At 40.3% G+C, this 18778-nt stretch overlaps 2 protein-coding genes across 2 annotated transcripts; both read left to right on the top strand.

Moving 5' to 3' along the window:
- The first annotated feature begins 1703 nt into the window (after positions 1–1703).
- Positions 1704–9653, top strand: LOC109762233 (DEAD-box ATP-dependent RNA helicase 31). The gene is made up of 11 exons (XM_073504012.1): positions 1704–3265; positions 4655–4761; positions 6582–6637; positions 6734–6958; positions 7040–7246; positions 7318–7404; positions 7488–7583; positions 7658–7873; positions 8087–8269; positions 8714–8953; positions 9067–9653. The coding sequence occupies exons 1-10, from the start codon at positions 1791–1793 to the stop codon at positions 8939–8941; spliced, it is 2880 nt and encodes a 959-aa protein (XP_073360113.1). The 5' UTR covers positions 1704–1790; the 3' UTR covers positions 8942–8953; positions 9067–9653.
- A 2634-nt stretch (positions 9654–12287) lies between these two features.
- LOC109762240 (abscisic acid receptor PYL3-like) lies at positions 12288–17432 on the top strand. Its single transcript, XM_020321060.4, has 3 exons — positions 12288–12518; positions 16103–16318; positions 16987–17432. The coding sequence occupies exons 1-3, from the start codon at positions 12345–12347 to the stop codon at positions 17188–17190; spliced, it is 594 nt and encodes a 197-aa protein (XP_020176649.1). The 5' UTR covers positions 12288–12344; the 3' UTR covers positions 17191–17432.
- Positions 17433–18778: the final 1346 nt, after the last annotated feature.

Genomic DNA, 18778 nt, shown 5'->3' with positions numbered 1-18778 from the left:
GCTCAATCACTTTGGGTTTGTAGGTGTTTGGGTTTGGGTTTTCCTCACTTGATGATTTTCGCTCAAAGTCCTCGGAGGATGGAATGCTCTCAAATGACAAGTGTCAGTTTCTCTCGGAGCAGCCAACCAGCTAGTGGTTGTAGGGGGCGGCTATTTATAGCCTAGGGAGCAGCCCGACATGATAAGACATAAATGCCCTTCAATGATATGACCGTTAGGTGGGTAGATATTTTGGGACAGCTGGCGCATAGCACAACAACGGTCGGAAATTTGAGTATCAAATTCCTCAGGGCTATCATGTTCCTCACTGTGTAGGCAATCCGCACTGGCGAATTCCTAACTCCTCAGTCAGAACAAATTCCTCAGAGACCAGAAGAACTTCGTCTCTGTCACTGAAGAATATGACTGAACTGTATGAGATTTCCAATGGCTTCACTCGAAGGGATTGGTAGGTGTAGGATTTTGAGTTGAGCATCACATGGAAATTTTTCCTTAGTATTTCCTCGACCCCCTTTAACAGTACGGTGTTTCCTATGACTCAAGAAAGGGAAAATGAAACTACGAACACAAAAGTCTTCACGCTTCATGTTCCTCAAATGAATACCAAGTCTTCAAGGTCACACCTCTTCACTTTCAAAGTCTTCAGAAAGTCTTCAGAAATCCAAAGTCTTCAGTCAAAGAACTTCATTTTTAGGGGTCGACTTTCTCTGTAAATATCAAACTCCTCATAGACTTATAGACCTGTGTACACTCATAAACACATTAGTCCCTTAACCTATAAGTGTTCAATACACCAAAATCACTAAGGGGCACTAGATGCACTTACACTCTCGTTTCCTCCACTAACCCTAAGCTGTTAGGGTTCCCCTTCATACTTCACTGACGAGCCTGTGGATTTGCCTCCCCTCTGCCTGCCGCTCCGATGCCCGGTGGCGGGGGAGGAGAATCCGTTGCCTTCACTTTGGTTAGTAGTTTAGGTTAGGGTCTTTAATCCTCGTAGGTGCGGCGCTTGGGCGGATGGCATTGCTTCTTCTTCAAGTTTGTCTTCCGAGCTTCAACCCTCCTTCGTTTGTCTGGACGTAGTAACGGAGCTCAAGCGTAAATTCCTGCCTTCTCCTTGGGGGTGGCGAGATTAGTGTTTTCTCATCATGTGGCGAGATTTGGTGACAACTGTTTCAGATCTATATAAGGGTTTAACGACGACGACCGCGGCTCCAGGGCGCTGGTCCTTATGGACACATGCACGAAGAAACTTCCCGGCTATCATCAGGAAGGTCAAGCCGACTTTGGTAAGGGGGCGACGACAGCGACACGTTGGCAACACGTTCTAATGGCAGTAGTGACCGTTCGATGGTCTCGAAATCTCAATGTAATTTTTATCATGTTTGAGATGCTTTGGTCCCGCACATGATAGCCCCCAAACTGCACCAGCCGCCGCCAGGGCTTTGCCTGACGACATTGTGTCGTGGGCAGCATGGGATGGAGGGTGGCGGCGAAGATGACTGCTAGGCTTCCGCCCGAGCCGCTCGCGTGGAGCGACGCATGGGCGAGCCAGGAATTTGTCCGTGAGAGAGGAGATCCTCCCTCAGATCCGTCTGGAAATGGTTTTTTTCGTATCTGAAAATCGGACGGCCATGAGAGCTCACCAAAAATCAACCTAAACTTGTTCAGTGAATCTCTGATCAGCATTCCCTCTTCAGAACCTGAACCTAAAGCCCCCCAAAATGCCATAAGCCCCGAGACGCCGCCGTCTCTCCCTTAAACCCTAAACTCAGCCCCGCACCTCCGCCATGCGAGGCCGCCATCATCTGCTTGGCTTCCTCCGCCGCGCCGCGGCAGGCTCCTTCTCCGCGGCCCGCCATGCTGATTCTCTCTCCCTCCTACACCCCATCCCGCCGGGAAATGGCGCCGCCGTTCCCATCAGCACCCGCTTCCTCTCCTCGCGCACCGGCGGCGCCGCGCGGAGCCTAATCGAGGACGAGGCTGACCTCAGCGACTGGGTCAGCGACATCAAGGCCGACTCCTTCAACCTTGGTCTCAGCAGCGGCGACGAGCGCGAGGCCTCCACCCGCAAACCCGCTGCCTCCAGGGGAGGCCGAAGAGGGAGGGATTCGGGGGGACCGCCGACGAGGTCGAGGTTTGATGGCGGTGAGTTCGGCGGAGAGAGACGCGGCGGGGATTTTGGCGGTGATAGGCGCGGTGGTCGGTTCGGCGGCGATAGTCGTGGTGGTCGGTTTGGTGGCGACAGGCGTGGTGGTCGATTCGGCAGCGATAGTCGTGGTGGTCGGTTCGGGGGCGATAGGCCTGGCTCTGATCGAAGGGGGAGGGTGGTGAGTTCTGATCTCAGTGATGATGGTGAATCTGGGTTTGGTTCTGCGAGGGGAAGGCGAGGGCGGGGCGGGATGTCTTCGGGGTTTTCACAGAGAGGAGGGAGGGGAGGTGATTTTGGTGATGAGGCTGGGTTTCGGTCTTCGAGGGGTCAGCGTGGCCGGGGTGGGAGGGCATCGGGTGTGTCACACAGGGGAGGGAGGTATGGTGATTTGGATGATGAAGAATCTGGGATTGGGTCTCCCAGGGGAAGGCGAGGTCGTGGTGGGAGGACAACAGATTTGTCAGGTAGAGGACGCAGGGGAAGCGATCTGGATGACGAGGAGGATGACAGCGGTGAAGAAGTTGGTTTTAGGTCTCCCAGGGGAAGACGAGGCCGTGGTGGAAGGGCATCAGGTTTGTCAAGCAGAGGAGGCAGGGGAAGCGATCTGGATGATGAAGAGGATGACAGTGGTGAAGAAGTTGGTTTTGGGTCTCCCAGGGGAATTCGTGGCCGTGGTGGAAGGATGTCAACTTTGTCACGCAGAGGAGGTACGGAAAGTGATTTGGATGACGACGATGACGACGACGACGATGATGCAATTGAGTTTGGAGCTTCTGGTGGAAGGCATAATCGTGGTGGGAGAGCAGAGAAGATGGGGAGTTTGGGATCACGTAGAGGAGGTAAAGTCAGGGATGTGGATTTTGGTGATCGACGGTCAAAGGGTCGGAAAATGTCTGATTTTGGTTCATCAGAGGATGATAGTGAGTCAGGGGAAGTTGATGAGGATGATGGGCCATCGGGTTTTGAGGATGGTCTCTCTGGTGATGATTCTGGCCAGGAGGATTTTGTTAACAGTGCAGCTAAGAAATCTGTCTCTTCTGAGTCAGTTGAACAGGAGACTGTACTGGGCACAAGAGATAATGGAGGTGCTGATTCGTATTTGAGTCAGAGAAGGTAGCTCTTGCTCAACCTTTCTCTAATTCACAATAAATATATCCTGCCATTGTTATGGAATTTTTCTGTATGTGTTGTACTTTGTTTTCTTTTCTCTATGGCGACTAGTTAGATTGTTACTTTGTGATCATATATCCGTGCATAGGATAGATATATGTTAGGTCATGCATATATTTGAGTTGTGAAGCGCGTGAATGACTGCTTGCTATCTTGGGTCTTTTTTATTCACTTTTGTGGTATTTGCCTAAATGTTAGTTCAACAAATAGCATCACTTTCATCCCAATTAACACTATACTTAGTTATCATATGCGAAGTTAATAAGAACTTCTATAGCTGCCTCCAACTTGGCCGCAAAGCCTCCTATCCTTGGAAGTGCAAACAGATATTTAGTATTTGCCTGTTGTTTGGTGTGTTTTCATCATAGTGTACACAGGTTCCATGATCCTTGAATGTGGGGTGGGTTATTAGAAACTTCAGTATTGTTCTATCCTCAATTCTGATCAATTCCAGGACCTTAGGCCAGTGAAGAAAATGTATCTTGTTCATAGTCACGCACTACTAGAAACTATTACTGACTACTATCCAAGTATCATTATCTTAATCAGGATTGATTTCATCTAGATGCATTAGTTGGCTTTTGTATTGAAAGTTATCCTTAATTCTAATAAATTTTAGGACCTTATGCCAGTGAAGAAAATATATCTTGTTCAGAGTCATGCTCTACTAGAAACTGTTACTGACTACTATCCAAGTATCACTATCTTCTTAATGACTAACTTAATCAGGATTGATTTCATCTAGCTGCATTAGTTGGCTTTTGTACTGGAAGTGCACAAAGGATGCACATTTTAAATCATGATGACCTGTCAATAGCAATCCACTTACTTGCAGCAGTGAATGGAGGTTGTGTCTATTTTCTCAACCATACCATAATTTAAGTTGCTTAATGATTCTTTTCTTAGTTTTGAAGCTGTTATTTTGTGACCCCACCATGTGACGAGGAAAATATATGACATTTGTAGCATAGTGTTGAGGGCAACAAATTGTTCTATTGCTAAATTAGCTGATTCTTATTACTGCTTGTGATTTTTGTATATTAAAATAGAACTTGGTATAATTATGTTTGCTCAATGTCTCTGCAGCTTGTGATACCCTGGTCTATGAAATGATATGTTTCATGGAAACTATAGTCAGCCATGTGCTATGATTATGGGCGGATTGTTTTGGCTTATTACGTCCTTATGATCTCTAATTGGCCATCTGCATTCTTTCCAAATAGTTGCAGACATGTATTGAGATTTAAGAGCATATGTGCTGATAACACACCTAGCAACCTTTTAATCTCTAATGCCCTATCCTGTTGGATCTTCTTTTGTTTTACATCACAGGTTTGATGAATGTTCTCTCTCTCCCGCGACATTAAAAGGTGTTAAAGCTGCTGGGTATGAACGGATGACTGCGGTTCAGGAGGCCACGCTTCCTATTATACTTAAAGGTTAACACCGTGCTGTTTGTATACGTGGACAGTTATGATTTTACTTTATGGTTTGCATATCTTTCCTTGTTAGGACTCACAGGCTATACAAAGGGACGAACATTATCCATTACCACTCTCCTTCTAGGCATTTTATCTTTTCATTTTCCAAAATATACCCCCACAACTCCCATTTTCTAAAAATCTCTTCCACCGTTCCTTGGTTAACCCTTTTCATTTTACTGGGCCCCTGATGTCTAAAGGCTACCTATTATTCGCTTAGTTGGCTTCATTTCCTTCCCTTCTCTTCACATGCATTTTTGCACCACTCACCGATGCCACTTCCTTTGTTTTGATGGACTTGAAGAGCCGAGGTGGCGGACAAAAATAAGTAACTGCTTCACGATGTCCAATGGCCCATGTTTTGGTTGCTCAAATATTTAACAGGTTAATTTCGATAACTGACAGGAGGAATAGGGCATTAGGCTATATTATATTGGAACTCATAAGGATTGTTCTGCTTGTAGTCATTTCTGTGTTATAAAAACACACCCTTACAGAAAAAATATGGAAGTGCGTTGACCCTGTATTTAATGATTATTGGGAAAGCTAAATTGAGAGATGATGAACACTTGTAGGGTGGAGAGCCAATTGATAGCCCACTCACCCCACCTCACCCTTCACCAACCACCACCCTCAGTTTTTTTATGTCTCGTCACTGCTACTGAGGCACAAAGGTATTGTGGACAGAACAAGGAATTGGGGATCAGTGAAGGAGAAGATGCTGGGGGGAGAGACAGAGAACACAAAAATACCTCTATATTAACCAATGCTTAGTTTACAGTACCCCTCTTGAAAACCTTTCTGTTTATAGCTCCACACATCTAACAGTCACACAGCTCAGCTATCTTATTGAACAGAACATGCCCAACAACTCAGTACATAGGTAGCATTGCCCATATGCACACTCACCACAACACAATCCACAGCTTCATTCACTTCTGCTTCATGCTCTTCAGTCTTGCCAACATAGTTTTCTTTTCAAGGAAAAAGCACAATATTCTGGAGTTGTGACTAATGTGCATGCATGAGTGAATTGTTCATCTCCTTTATAGGTCACTTATACCGAATCTCCTTACTGTATGCAAAAATCAACACGCAACAATTAATACTAAAACACATCAGTGGAATTGACCATATGGCCTTATAGTGATGATACTTCCCATAGTTTCTCAGTAGCTATATAAGTGGTCAAGAATTCGTCCAATTAACTAGTTCACTTGCCGATTAATCCCTACCCATAGGGTCACTGAGTAGCCGATAAACTGATAAATCATCCAATCAATTGATTAATTGGCCGATTAACTTGCCAATTAGCCTATTAATCCCCTACTCGCCAGCGAACCGAGCAGCTAGTGGTTAACGATTTCCTCAACAATGGCTATAACTATAAGGTCTATACAAGCTTCAGAAAACATAAACTATGTATAGGTTCCTGAAATTTTGAGTAATAATCTTTCAGCTGGCTTTAACAGCCTATGTATAAATTCTTGAATTACAACAATTAGTTATGAGCCTTCTGATTAAAAATATAACTGAAACAACCTCACTGAACTTGGACATTGAAAATGGACTTGGTGTGTTTGTGCTGCAAATAATTGTTTTGACAGAAGTATTACTATGGCACAAGAAACACGATGCGAACCTTTAGTTGATTTGAAGGGAGGACAACCTGGACAATCTGAACTGTGCCTTGTTTGGCTGTACACAGCTGTGAAAATATCTTAACTTAAATTGCATCTTAGTCACTGCTGACAAACTAACAAACCTTTTCTCTGCAGGGAAGGATGTCCTGGCCAAAGCAAGGACAGGAACCGGAAAAACTGTGGCATTCTTGGTAAATACCCTGCTTGAGTATTGATATTTTTCTTGTATTTAATTATTTAGGGCTTCATTCGGTCTCAATTTGTAATTCACCATTGTTTATGTTCAGCTTCCAGCCATTGAAGTTGTCTCCAAATTGCCCCCTCATGACCATGATAAAAAAAGACCACCCATTAGTGTTATTGTTGTGTGCCCGACACGCGAGCTTGCTGATCAGGCTGCTGCAGAGGCTAACAAACTTCTTAAATTCCATCCATCAATTGGAGTACAACTTGTAATTGGTGGCACTAGGATGGCTCTTGAGCAGAAACGCATGCACACAAACCCTTGCCAGGTGATTGGAAATAGCTCGCTGAATAATCCTTGCTCTTCCTATGGTCACATGTCATGATCTGAAAGTAATGCTAATATGCAGATTCTGGTAGCTACACCGGGAAGGCTTAAGGATCATATGGAGAACACACCAGGATTTGCTACTAGATTGATGGGCGTCAAATTCCTTATTCTTGATGAAGCTGACCGCTTGTTAGATATGGGGTTCCGAACTGATATCGAGAGAATAGTAGCTGCACTCCCCAAACAGCGCCAAACACTCCTATTTTCTGCTACAGTTCCAGATGAGGTATACTGAGTAAACCCACTCAAGCAATCAGTTTATTTGGTCAACATATACTGAATTTGTACTAATTCTAGGTTCGTCAAGTATGTCATGTTGCCATGAAAAGAGATCTTGAATTTGTCAACACTGTTCAAGAAGGAAGTGAGGAAACACATTCACAGGTATATTTTCAACCATGCACTTGTTAATTGCTTCAACTTTGCTTTTTATTATCCAACATGATGCTTATTATTACCATATTCAGGTGAAACAAATGCATTTGGTTGCGCCACTAGATAAACAATTCTCTATCCTATATGGTCTTTTAACGGACCATATTTCGGAAAATGTTGACTACAAGGTAATTTAATTGTTGACTTTGCAGTGTCTTCTCTAGTCACTACTATACACAGATTTATGACAAGACAAATGCAGGTGATTGTGTTTTGTACAACAGCAAAAGTAACAAGTCTTGTTGCTGAACTCCTGTCTGAACTGAAGTTGAACGTACGTGAGATCCACTCCAGAAAGCCACAAAGTTACAGAACCAGGATATCAAAAGAATTTAAGGAATCAAAGGGTCTTATTCTTGTTAGCTCTGATGTATCTGCTAGGGGTGTTGATTATCCTAATGTCACACTAGTTCTGCAGGTAACCAACCTCTTGTATTGTAGTTGTCTATGTTCTTATTTATTGGGTAGATAAGAATTTTCTTTTCTATTTGCTCTTTACAACCACTCAGAAAGATATCTTCCACATGCAACTATAAATAATTAGTTGTAACTAAATATGAACATGCTTATCTTTTGTGTCCTTACGCATGTTATTATAAATCGGAGTGAACTGATATGATGGTCATTGCAGTTGGGTGTTCCGAGTGACAGGGAGCAATATATCCACCGTCTTGGTAGAACTGGCCGCAAAGGTAATGAGGGGAGCGGAGTCTTATTGTTGGCACCATGGGAAGAATACTTCTTGAGAAGTATCAAAGATTTGCCTATTACAGAGGCAACACTACCACTAATTGATTTGGACACTAAACGGAAGGTACCGTAGCTCCTTCACCAGTGCACAACTTGTTGGTGTTTTGACAAGCAAAATAGCAATGGACATATCGATGATAGAAAATTGCACCATCCGAAGAAGTGTTAGACCCTTCTTTGATTCAGGATTTGGCTGGTTCTGATCGTTTTCCGGTTGTTTTTTTTCCCTCTGTTGATGTTTTTGCAAATTTGTGTCTAGTTAATCTTACATCACATTAGCCATGAATATGTAGAAGTAGCAAAATAAACGAATGTTTGGAAAGCCATCACAATATTTTAAGGCACAAGGTAGAAATGTTTTTTTGTAGGCGCAACCGTGGAGGGCAGTAGCAAAATGAACCTACTTTAGAAAGCCATCTACATGGAATGTTGTCATTAATTTATTTAAAATATTTGACGAGTTCAATGTGTCATAATGCTATGTTGCACATTTTTATTTTTGTTTTAGGTTGAGAAAGCTCTTGCACATGTGGAGGTGAAAGATAAGGAATCTGCGTATCAAGCATGGCTTGGTTACTATAATTCGAATAAGCAAATCGGCCGTGATAAGTACCAGCTTGTATCGCTGGCTAATGAGTTCAGTAGAAGTCTGGGGCTCAACAATCCTCCAGCACTGACTAAGCTTATCCTTAAAAAGATGGGACTGAGCAACATTCCAGGTCTACGGTCAAAATAATCTTCCATCAAAGTAAGTGTCCTTGAATCTACGGTCGGGGTGCCGACAATATGCTACTCCATATTGGTACCTGTGTTTCGAGTGAGTAATCAAACTGTGCATTGATAACAAGTTGTCTCATACAGATACAAGTCATGCTTGCAGTACGGCGAGCTTCCACATTACTTGTTTTCAGTCTTTCATTGTAAGATGAAAACACACCTTAAATGCATGTCCCTACAAGTATTTGCTGTGTTGCATATCCTGGACAACAGTTTGACTACGGTGACGCTATTAGCAATTTCACCAGGCATCTGGGAAACAGTATCAGAGTTATTGGCCCTTGACTTGATCTGGTGGTTCTGTCCCCTTCATATTTTTAGCTTCTTTTTCAGTTTCAGTTCGGCAATTTCTTGTACTTGGCGCCGCCGCCAAGATGAATGTTTCCTACTTCACAAATTCAGTATAGTACTCCCTCCGTCCGAAAATGCTTGTCTCTTAAATGGATGAATCTAGCACCAAGTTAGTGTTAGATACATCCATTTGAAAGACAAGGTTGGGACAAGCTTTTTCGGACAGAGGGAGTATGAAAGGAACAAAGTAGTTTCTCTACACAATATTCAGGCTCATTAGATAACTAAATACCACTCCTGATCCCATATATGCGATGTAACTTGCAGTCCCAAATACGCAACCTGGTACATTTGGCAGACACCTTTGGTCGTACCAGAATTTCGTTGACCTCTCCTTTTGCATACACGCACTTACGTTTGTTGAACTGATGCAGTATGAATTTCGTCCCAGTTCTATAAATTTTCCGATGTCTGTTAATATCAGCCTCGCCTGACAAATCTTTGTGACCCAGTTTCCTAAGTTCCATTATATTTACATTGGCCATATTTATTTGGGAACAGCGGGGAGTGTGTTATTCGATTGGCACATCATTTAGAGAAGAGAACGATTTGACAATCCCATGTAAAGTTTAGCTTCAATATTGCATTGAAATGTGAAGTCATGCCACCCGTACTGAGTTTGAATTACCCGTAACCTTGTGATTGTGGCGGACACCTAATTGCGATCGTTTTTTTTGAGATGAGCAGCAACTTGTAGATTAACTAAAAACATGGTGTGCATCTTTAGTAAAGCTTTTAGTTCAATAGCATGTTGTATTTTGACAAAAATTCTCAAATCTTGGGTCATCTCTTCTGGCTTGGGGCTTGTGTCCTGTACACCTCTTGATGGAAATCTGACTAACTGAGCACATCAAAAGACCCGATAGAAACACAACACACTGCAATACGCGCTGAAAGCAAGCAGGCCGGATTCGAACTCGAGACCTCAACCTTCGCAGAGCAGCGCACCAACCACCAGGACATCACAACACATGTGCCTACTAACAGTCGCTAAAAAAAAGTGCCTAGTAACTTCGGTTTTTCCTTTTATTCTTTCTCAAGTTGGAAGCCTTTTTTTTTAAATATATTTTCTCTTTTTTTGAAATGGTTTTGTTTGGTTTTTTCTTTTTCTTTGCTAAATGGGCGAGCATTTTTCATTTTTTGTTTTTAAAATTGCTGATTTTTTCAAATTCATGAGTTCTTTCCAAAATTGATGTTTTTTTTTCAAAAACTATGATTATTTTCTAAAAATCAGTGATTTTTAAAAAAGCAGTAAGGTTTTTTGAAAAATTGATGAAATTTTTCCAAAACTGATGATTTTTTTTCAAATTTGTGAACTATTTTCAAATTCGATGAACTTTTTTCAAAATCAATGAACTTTTTTCTTCCAAAATCGATGAACTTATTTTCAAATTTGTGAAGTTCTTTCCAATTCGATGATTTTTTTCAGGATCCATGAATTTTTCTCAATTCACATTTTTTTTTCGAATTTTAGAGTTTTTTTTTCATATTTCTTTTTTTTTTTTCTTTTTTTTGCAAAAGCCAATGGTTGACCGGTCAACTGTTGACCAACGAATCGAACGCGCTAAGGCGAGGTACTGCATGCGACGGTGGAATGGGCTGACCCATTTGCTGTAGCTAGTGGGGGAGTCCTCCTCGTTGGCGCCTTATGCGCCGCTTTGGGCTGCTGGCGCTCACGTCCCAGCTCACTTGGGCCGGCCCATTTAGCTGGATCGATCATTCCTCTTCTTCGATCGCTCTACAGACAGAAAACTCTATCGTCCGATTCAATTGACACGTTGATCGTTCAATTCAGTTGACCATTAAACTTTTGACCGCTTTGCAGTTGACCATGTTGACTTTTCAAAAAAATCATCACATTTGAAAAAGAATTCCTCAATTTGAGAAAGTTCATCGATTTTAAGGAAAGTTCATCAAATTTTGGGAAAAGTTCACGAATTTGAAAGAAGTTCATCGATTTTAATAAAAAGTTCATCGATTTGAAAAAATAGTTCATCAATTTTGAAAAAAGTTCATCGAATTTGAAGAAAAGTTCATTGAATTTGAAAAAAAATCATTAAATTTGGAAAAAGTTCATCAAATTTGGTAAAAAGTTCATCAAATCTGAAAAAAAGTTCATCGAATTTGGAAATAGTTCATCGATTTGAAAAAGTTCGTCAGATTTGATAAAAGTTCATCGATTTTGAATAATAATTTCACAAATTTGAAAAAAGTTCATGGAACCTAGGAAGAAAAAAATGAAAAATGAAAATAGAAAAACGAACACGGAAGAAAAAAAGAAAGAAGAAAACAAATAAATATTTAAAAGTTTGCATGTCAGTTTTGGTGGGGTGGTTACCGCGGTTTACTATTAAGCAGGACGTCCCGAGTTCGATTCCTCAGTACAAGCAGAGTTTTTTTGCGAATTGATAAACACAGAGTAAAAGAGCTAGATGGGCGGCCCAGCGGAGAAGGGGGGTATGCGCCCGTTTGCGTATTGCACTGTAGCGGGCGCAGAGGGCGCCGAATAGGATTCAACACTAGTGGGCGCCAGGACTTCTAGTCACCGCATAGGGCGCCGTCTAGGAGCTTCCGGTGGGCTCTTTTGTCTTTGGGTTGACCGCCATGCTTGGTAGATCAACACGGCAATTATTTCCGTCTCTGTAAACATTTGAACGACTTAATAAAGCTTTACGAGATTGCCTAAAAAAGCTAATCAAGCTCTTTTGCCTCAACGGAAAAAAGCTAATTAGACTCTTGCTTACACGCAATCAAAAGACAAACCTCCACGAGAGCGTCGCTACTGATATTCAATAGTAGTAACGGACTCGCAACCACATGGCGTATGTGGCGAGTAATCTAAAAATAAACAATGTCTAGAAAACATAAATGCAAAGGACCCGCCTAAAAAAGTAGTAACGGACATCACACATTTACACGGCAAGACACCACCTCCTCGTTATAAGGGCACAATTTCTAGCTCATTTTCAATCCCCTAGTTAAGAGTACTGTATGCAGGAGGGAGAGTGAAGATGGATGGCGGAAGCAGCGGTGTGGGCGCGGATGGGATCTGGAGGCCATGGGACGAGCACACCGTGCTCCGCCCAGAGGAGATGGAGTACGTGCGGCGGTTCCACCAACACGAGCCAGGCGCCAACCAGTGCACCTCCTTCATCGCCAAGCACATCAAGGCGCCCCTCCAAACCGTAAGAAACACATGCCTACCTCTCAAGTTATACATCGTTCTTGCATGCGTCGTATGCCATCTAAAACCAAATTTGTCATAAAAAAAGTTCTTGGTAGTTGTCGGTTTCTGATTTTGATTGGCATTGAAGTCTAAGAAATATATTAATCAACAGGCGGATGCACTTTGAGGCTAATCGACCTATATGGGGTGAGCATAGGGGTTTGTGGTCGTTTTTGTTTTGTTTTCTCCATTCAAAATTTCCGTTTCTACATATTTTTCGTTTTCTAAGAGTGTTGACCGAATTAACTCAGAAATTATAGGAACCGATGATTCTGTCCAATCCCTAAGTTAGACTAAAGTGACTGATTAGTTTTTTTTAGTTGGAGTGAACCATTAGATTTAAGAAAGAAGAAAACAAAGGTCTTGGGGGGATTCGCGTGGGGATGAAGATGCATATGGTTCGCATCATGCAATGGGAAGGTCGACTACCATGCTCGATGGGAAGGGAGATGAGGTCAGCTACTTAGGTCGAGAGTGCCATGGTGTTGGACAAATCGCGGGCGATGGGGTGTGGTAGGGGTGGGGGAAGGAGTTAGCAAAGATGATGAACTCGTGCACGGTAGGACTTTAGGAGTAGCCAAAGTGGCACACGTCTGACAAGTTTGCCAGCAAGCAACACACTGTCTACCGCTTCCTGCCAGATAAGGATGTTGTGGGGGCTCGGGCGACACATGTGACCAATTAGGCATGTTTTATTTGTTGCCTAGTTATAGGGTATATGCAAGGGCTGGGAAGTTGGATGTATTTGGTCCATTTCGTTAACCTGGATCATTTTCATTGTTCACACGTGATTTAAGCACCAAAATAAAAATGAATTAACCTTACCATTTGTTTTTTTGGTTTGGCTTACGGTTTTTATGCTTATCCATTGTTAAGAGGGCCGAAATCATGCATGATCAGGGTGTTGAGTTAGAGAGCAGTGTTGTGGTATACACACTATAATTAGGAACGTTACACGCAACACAATAAAGAAACACCACCAAGATAAATAGATGCACACAAAAAATAACCTTGCGACAAATTGACGATGGCTTGCCAACTGGCGCGTGCCAAGATAAGATTTTTTTAACCACCCATGTACTAAGGAAATGATCTATGGCAAACCAATGCGAGCACATCATACACCACTAAATAAGGAAACACTATGGCAAGAAGACAATATTAGCAGAAAAATAGTTATTGCCAGAAAAGAGTAGTGACAAACTGATGGTGGTGTGGCACATACTGTGAGATTTAAAAAATCTGGACCATGGACTAAAATAACTTTGATTATTTTCACATGTGATTTACGCACCAAAAAAAGAGAATGAATTAACCCCATATTTTGGGGTTTCTTTTTTGGTTTACAATTTCAACGTCCCATCCATAGCTAAGAGGGTTGATATCTCGCACAACCAGAGAGAGTAGTAGCGCATGTGGAAAATTGATAGTGCTATGGTATATGACAGATAATAAAGAACGTTACACATCATAAAATAAGGAAATACCCTAGCCACCGAGATAATAGGTGCATGCAAAAAACAACATCAGAACAAATTGGCAAAGGCTTACCAACGGGCACACACCACAATATAAGAACTTTAGCCACCAATGAACTAAGGAAACACTCTAGCCTATACAGAAAACTATATTGGTAGAGAAAAGGTGTGACAAACTAATGTAGACATCACACACTTAACTTAAGAAGGAAACACCCTAACAACAAGACAATAATGATAAAAAGTAATTATTGCTAGAAAGGAGTCAGAGTGAACTAGTGGTGGCATGGAACATGTCATGAAATAAGGAAACTCTCTAGCCACCCATGGAGTAAGGGCATGTACAATTGTACTATCTTAGTGATGCCTCATACGATAATTGGTGAGGTGGAAGAGAGAGAAATGAAAAAGAGGTGTTTCTCTTAGATCAGGAATCATCTCTTAATAAGAAAGGTAAGATATTTGCCTACAATCTACGAGATGTGTTCTCTTATTCATATGTTTTTTAGTTAACTTTTAATCACATCATAATATTTAGGATCTATAAACATTAATAGCACCATAGCACTAAGACATAATCTATCTTATACTATGCTTGTTTGGCTTCTCTAATTCATGTGTACTATATAAACCATTGTACATGCCTCTAAGGGAACATTCAAGTCACCATGATAATGGCTCTATAGGACACCGCAAAAAAGATAATGGCTCTATAGGAAAAATATACCAAAAGAATGTTATGGTAAAGTGACAGTCCCTCCCATACATGATGGAGTAAGGAAACGCAAATAGCCACCTACATAACTAGTAATGCTCTTGCTGCCAAGCAAATAGTTGTACAAAGCTAGTTACCGTTGTTCGTCAAAAAGCTAGTTACAGTTAGAACAATATGGTGTAGAACTAATGATGAGGCACATCATGGAATAAGGGAACTCTTGGGCCACCCACATAACAAGGAAACACTCTAGCTCCATCCGAGTTCTCAAGCACCCATTGAGCTCCTGAGCTACTGAGTTTTATTTCCACCACTGTCATGGTGTAGGGTTTCTCTCCTAGTCACAAGTGCCCCTTCACGTTTTTAGGCGTTCTTTGTTTTGATTGCGGAGTGGGGTTTCAAATTTTTTTTGTGTGGGTTTGGAAATACCATTTGTGTGGTTTGGTTGTTAGTTGGGTGAATCTGGACAGTTTGAGAATATACCTCTTGGTGATTGGCACACATTTAAATTTTTATTTTGTATAATTTTGAGCTCATTGATAGCTTGGTAAAATAGGGAACATAAATCTTCAAATGGCAACGAACTTTTCTATGCCAGCCTCTAAATTGCATTGACATTTTACATATTTAGAGTAGATACATATTATTGCTATTTTTACCACGATGACATGAACCCATGGCTCATTTGACAAATAAATTGATACTAATTTCTACTACTATGGTTGCATAAACTAAAATCTTAAGAAGCTTTTAAGGAAAAAAACCACACTTGTTTTGATTAGTACACATTTGCGACACCTGTTCACAATACTTGTAATTTAATAAAGTACTATTTATAACATAATACATATTATTTATAATTAGTATGGCTTAACAATAAACTAGTGTGACCATAATTATTTTCCCAGCAAAATAAAATTGCACTCTCGTTTGGATTGGCAACTTCTCATATGATTTTTTTATCATATCATTGTCTTGACTTGATAAAATATTAGCAATAGAGCCATTCTTTAGTATATCACATTCACTCTTATTATCATAGTTCTCTCATGTAACAATAGATACCTTTTAGTCTACCAAAACAATCTAAAAGACATAGGAGTTTAGCAAAAGAAATGTTTTAACCTGTTAGCAATATTCAAATAAAATGATTATATTTTAGTTTCACATTTATCACACTAAAGTGCTTGAGAACATGAAGCATTTTATGTGGATGATCTGTTGCTAATGCATATGAAATAACATTTAACTTAATGCCTTAATTGTACACATTATGTCAAATCATACATACCATGGAGCTTACTAATATCGATTCAATTCATGTCCTTTTGCGTGTTCATTACATGTTAGGTTTGGTCAGTTGTGAGGAGGTTTGACAAGCCACAAGTTTACAAGCGTTTTGTGGAAAACTGTGTGATGCAAGGGAACATTGAGCCAGGATGTGTTAGAGAGGTCACTCTCAAAAGTGGGTTGCCTGGTAAATGGAGCATCGAGAGATTGGAGCTGCTCGATGACAATGAGCACATCCTCAGTGTCAAGTTTATTGATGGTGATCATCCGTTGAAGGTATGTAACTAATTTTGAGCCTCCAATGTATGTTTAATTTTTATATTCTATTATACAGTGGCCGTTCTACCAACAAATATGTATCATCACCTGTCAACTTTTTTTCACATCTTGGGCCTTATAAACTTAGTATGAAATATTCCATATAGCAGTAAAAATGATACCAAATGTACAACTATATTTAAATAAATATTCATAATTCTTTTTAAATTAGCGTCCAAGACATCTCTATCAAGGAGATAATATCATTTCTCATTTGAAGTCAATGGAATACAATTCGATTAGTTTATTTTACTAGTGTATGTTTACAATAAAGTTCCAAAAGATATTATTACATACATAATTTTCATTAGTTGTCTTCACATTTTATACGTGGACACTTTTAGAAAAATGTTGGTTCACAATATTCAAATTAATGGTTAGAAACAAAACATAGGTAAGAAAGTAGATCATATAACACTTCCACACGTGAACCCACTCAGACCACATATATAATAATGTTAATGCACTTTAATATACATATCTGGACACACACACATGTGTATGTGTGTGTGAGTGAAGTATTTATCAAGTACCCACATATTGGTAGTTGGAGCACACTTGAGGTTAATTATTATGAGATTATTTTTCTAGGATACTAAAATCGTGTCTTATTTTTATTTATCTAGAACTATTCATCTATTTTGACGGTCCACCATGAGGTCATTGATGGTCATCCGGGAGCACTGGTGATTGAGTCATTTGTGGTCGACATCCCAGAGGAGAACACCAAAAATGAGATCTTTTACCTTGTTGGAAACTTTCTCAAGTTTAACCACAAGTTGCTTGCTGATGTGTCAGAGGGACGAATCGATCGCCGTGCACTAAACTAATGGTCCCTTATTGGTTGGCTAATGACCAATCAATTAGCTTGCTCCACCCATGAAACTTCTCTATCAAATTGACCGAGTGCCCTACATTTCATCGTTGGATATTTTTAGAAATTAATTCGTACAATGTATGTGGAATATTGTCTGTTGAGTTTGGTCTCTTCATGTGCATGTTTATCAGGATTTTAAATTGAAGAATATGAATAAAGTACCTCTTCCATCATTCCGGGAGAAAATAAAGTTAATCAGAGACAATTGCTCGCTTCTTCTAGTTTGCTTGTTGAATTCAAAAATTATTCATTTGTTGTGCAATATGAATGGAAATGTCATGGCTAATGGGTGTGGGTCTATAAAATTTCCCTTTTATCATTTGAAGATATTTTAGGAATCAAAAATAAATTTATGTAAGAAACTAAAGGACGCGCACACACAAACCAATGGGATTAATATGCTACAATACTTATGGCACACTCGGTATCATACATCACTAATGTTTATAAATTCTTCCGTTTGATTAGTATTTTCATATTCATTCGAGTTGATACTTCTTTTGTCACGACCCGGTCCCTGAATGGGGCCCAAATCTCTGCGCTTACTGTGTCAGTCCTTGGATCGATAGCTGACATGCAAAGTGGATGATGAAGTACCGAGAATACATCATGTGTCAAGTATTACATTGTCGATCCAGTGCTTTTTAATACACACCTACTTAGCTCGTGGGCTAGCTTACAATATATTCATGCATCGGAGATATCATTCTAGTCTTGTGGTGTCCATGCACTCACAGGGAGAAGTTGAGTATAGCGTTGTAACCCTATGTCCTGCAAGATGATACGTTGCAGCCACAAGGGTCAATACAGAATGTATTGGCAAGCTTCACCAGGTTTGGCTTGTTGGAAAAGGTAAACATGCAAGTGGTGCGGCTCGTTTTGCTTTGCGCGAAACAGTTTCCCTACCTTTTTAGTAGTGGTATATATAATATATATATATATATATATATATATATATATATATATATATATATATATATATATATATGACAAATTTTATTTACCATCAGTGGTAGTTACCACCACTTGAGTTTTGTATGTTGTATGTAGTATGTATCAAATCGGAGAGTATGTACAAGTACTATGTAGTATATAAGATTGTTTAGGTAGTATATACACTACTTTTTAGATAGTATGCATCGTATTTTGGGTATGCTCTTTTTTACGTACAAATATATGTGTATTTTGTAAATATAATAAAAACCATGGGCTAACTTGCAATTTTTTATGTAACTCACTTTGAAATATGTTATATAAAATATATGAACATATTTAAAATGATAAAGTAGTATATATAATACAATATGATAGTATATTAGACATGTGGGGTAACTACCCCTGGGTGGTAGGATGGATTTTCCCTATATATATATATATAGGAATAAGACAAATTTTATCTACCATCAGTGGTAGTTACCACCACTTGAGTTTTGTATGTTGTATGTAGTATGTATCAAATCGGAGAGTATGTACAGGTAGTATGTAGTATATAAGAATGTTTAGGTAGTATATGTACTACTTTTTAGGTAGTATGCATCATA

Source organism: Aegilops tauschii, chromosome 7, assembly GCF_002575655.3.
Source record: "Aegilops tauschii subsp. strangulata cultivar AL8/78 chromosome 7, Aet v6.0, whole genome shotgun sequence".
NCBI lineage: Eukaryota > Viridiplantae > Streptophyta > Magnoliopsida > Poales > Poaceae > Aegilops > Aegilops tauschii.
This window is presented reverse-complemented; position numbering and strand designations above follow the sequence as displayed.

Bases quoted from the DNA above. Each gene is read 5' to 3' on its own strand.
- LOC109762233 (XM_073504012.1), top strand. From the start codon at position 1,791: ATGCGAGGCCGCCATCATCTGCTTGGCTTCCTCCGCCGCGCCGCGGCA. The intron at 3,266-4,654 runs GTAGCTCTTGCT...TTTACATCACAG, and splicing joins TCGTATTTGAGTCAGAGAAG to GTTTGATGAATGTTCTCTCT. The intron at 4,762-6,581 runs GTTAACACCGTG...TTTTCTCTGCAG, and splicing joins GCTTCCTATTATACTTAAAG to GGAAGGATGTCCTGGCCAAA.
- LOC109762240 (XM_020321060.4), top strand. From the start codon at position 12,345: ATGGATGGCGGAAGCAGCGGTGTGGGCGCGGATGGGATCTGGAGGCCA. The intron at 12,519-16,102 runs GTAAGAAACACA...ATTACATGTTAG, and splicing joins TCAAGGCGCCCCTCCAAACC to GTTTGGTCAGTTGTGAGGAG. The intron at 16,319-16,986 runs GTATGTAACTAA...TTATTTATCTAG, and splicing joins ATGGTGATCATCCGTTGAAG to AACTATTCATCTATTTTGAC.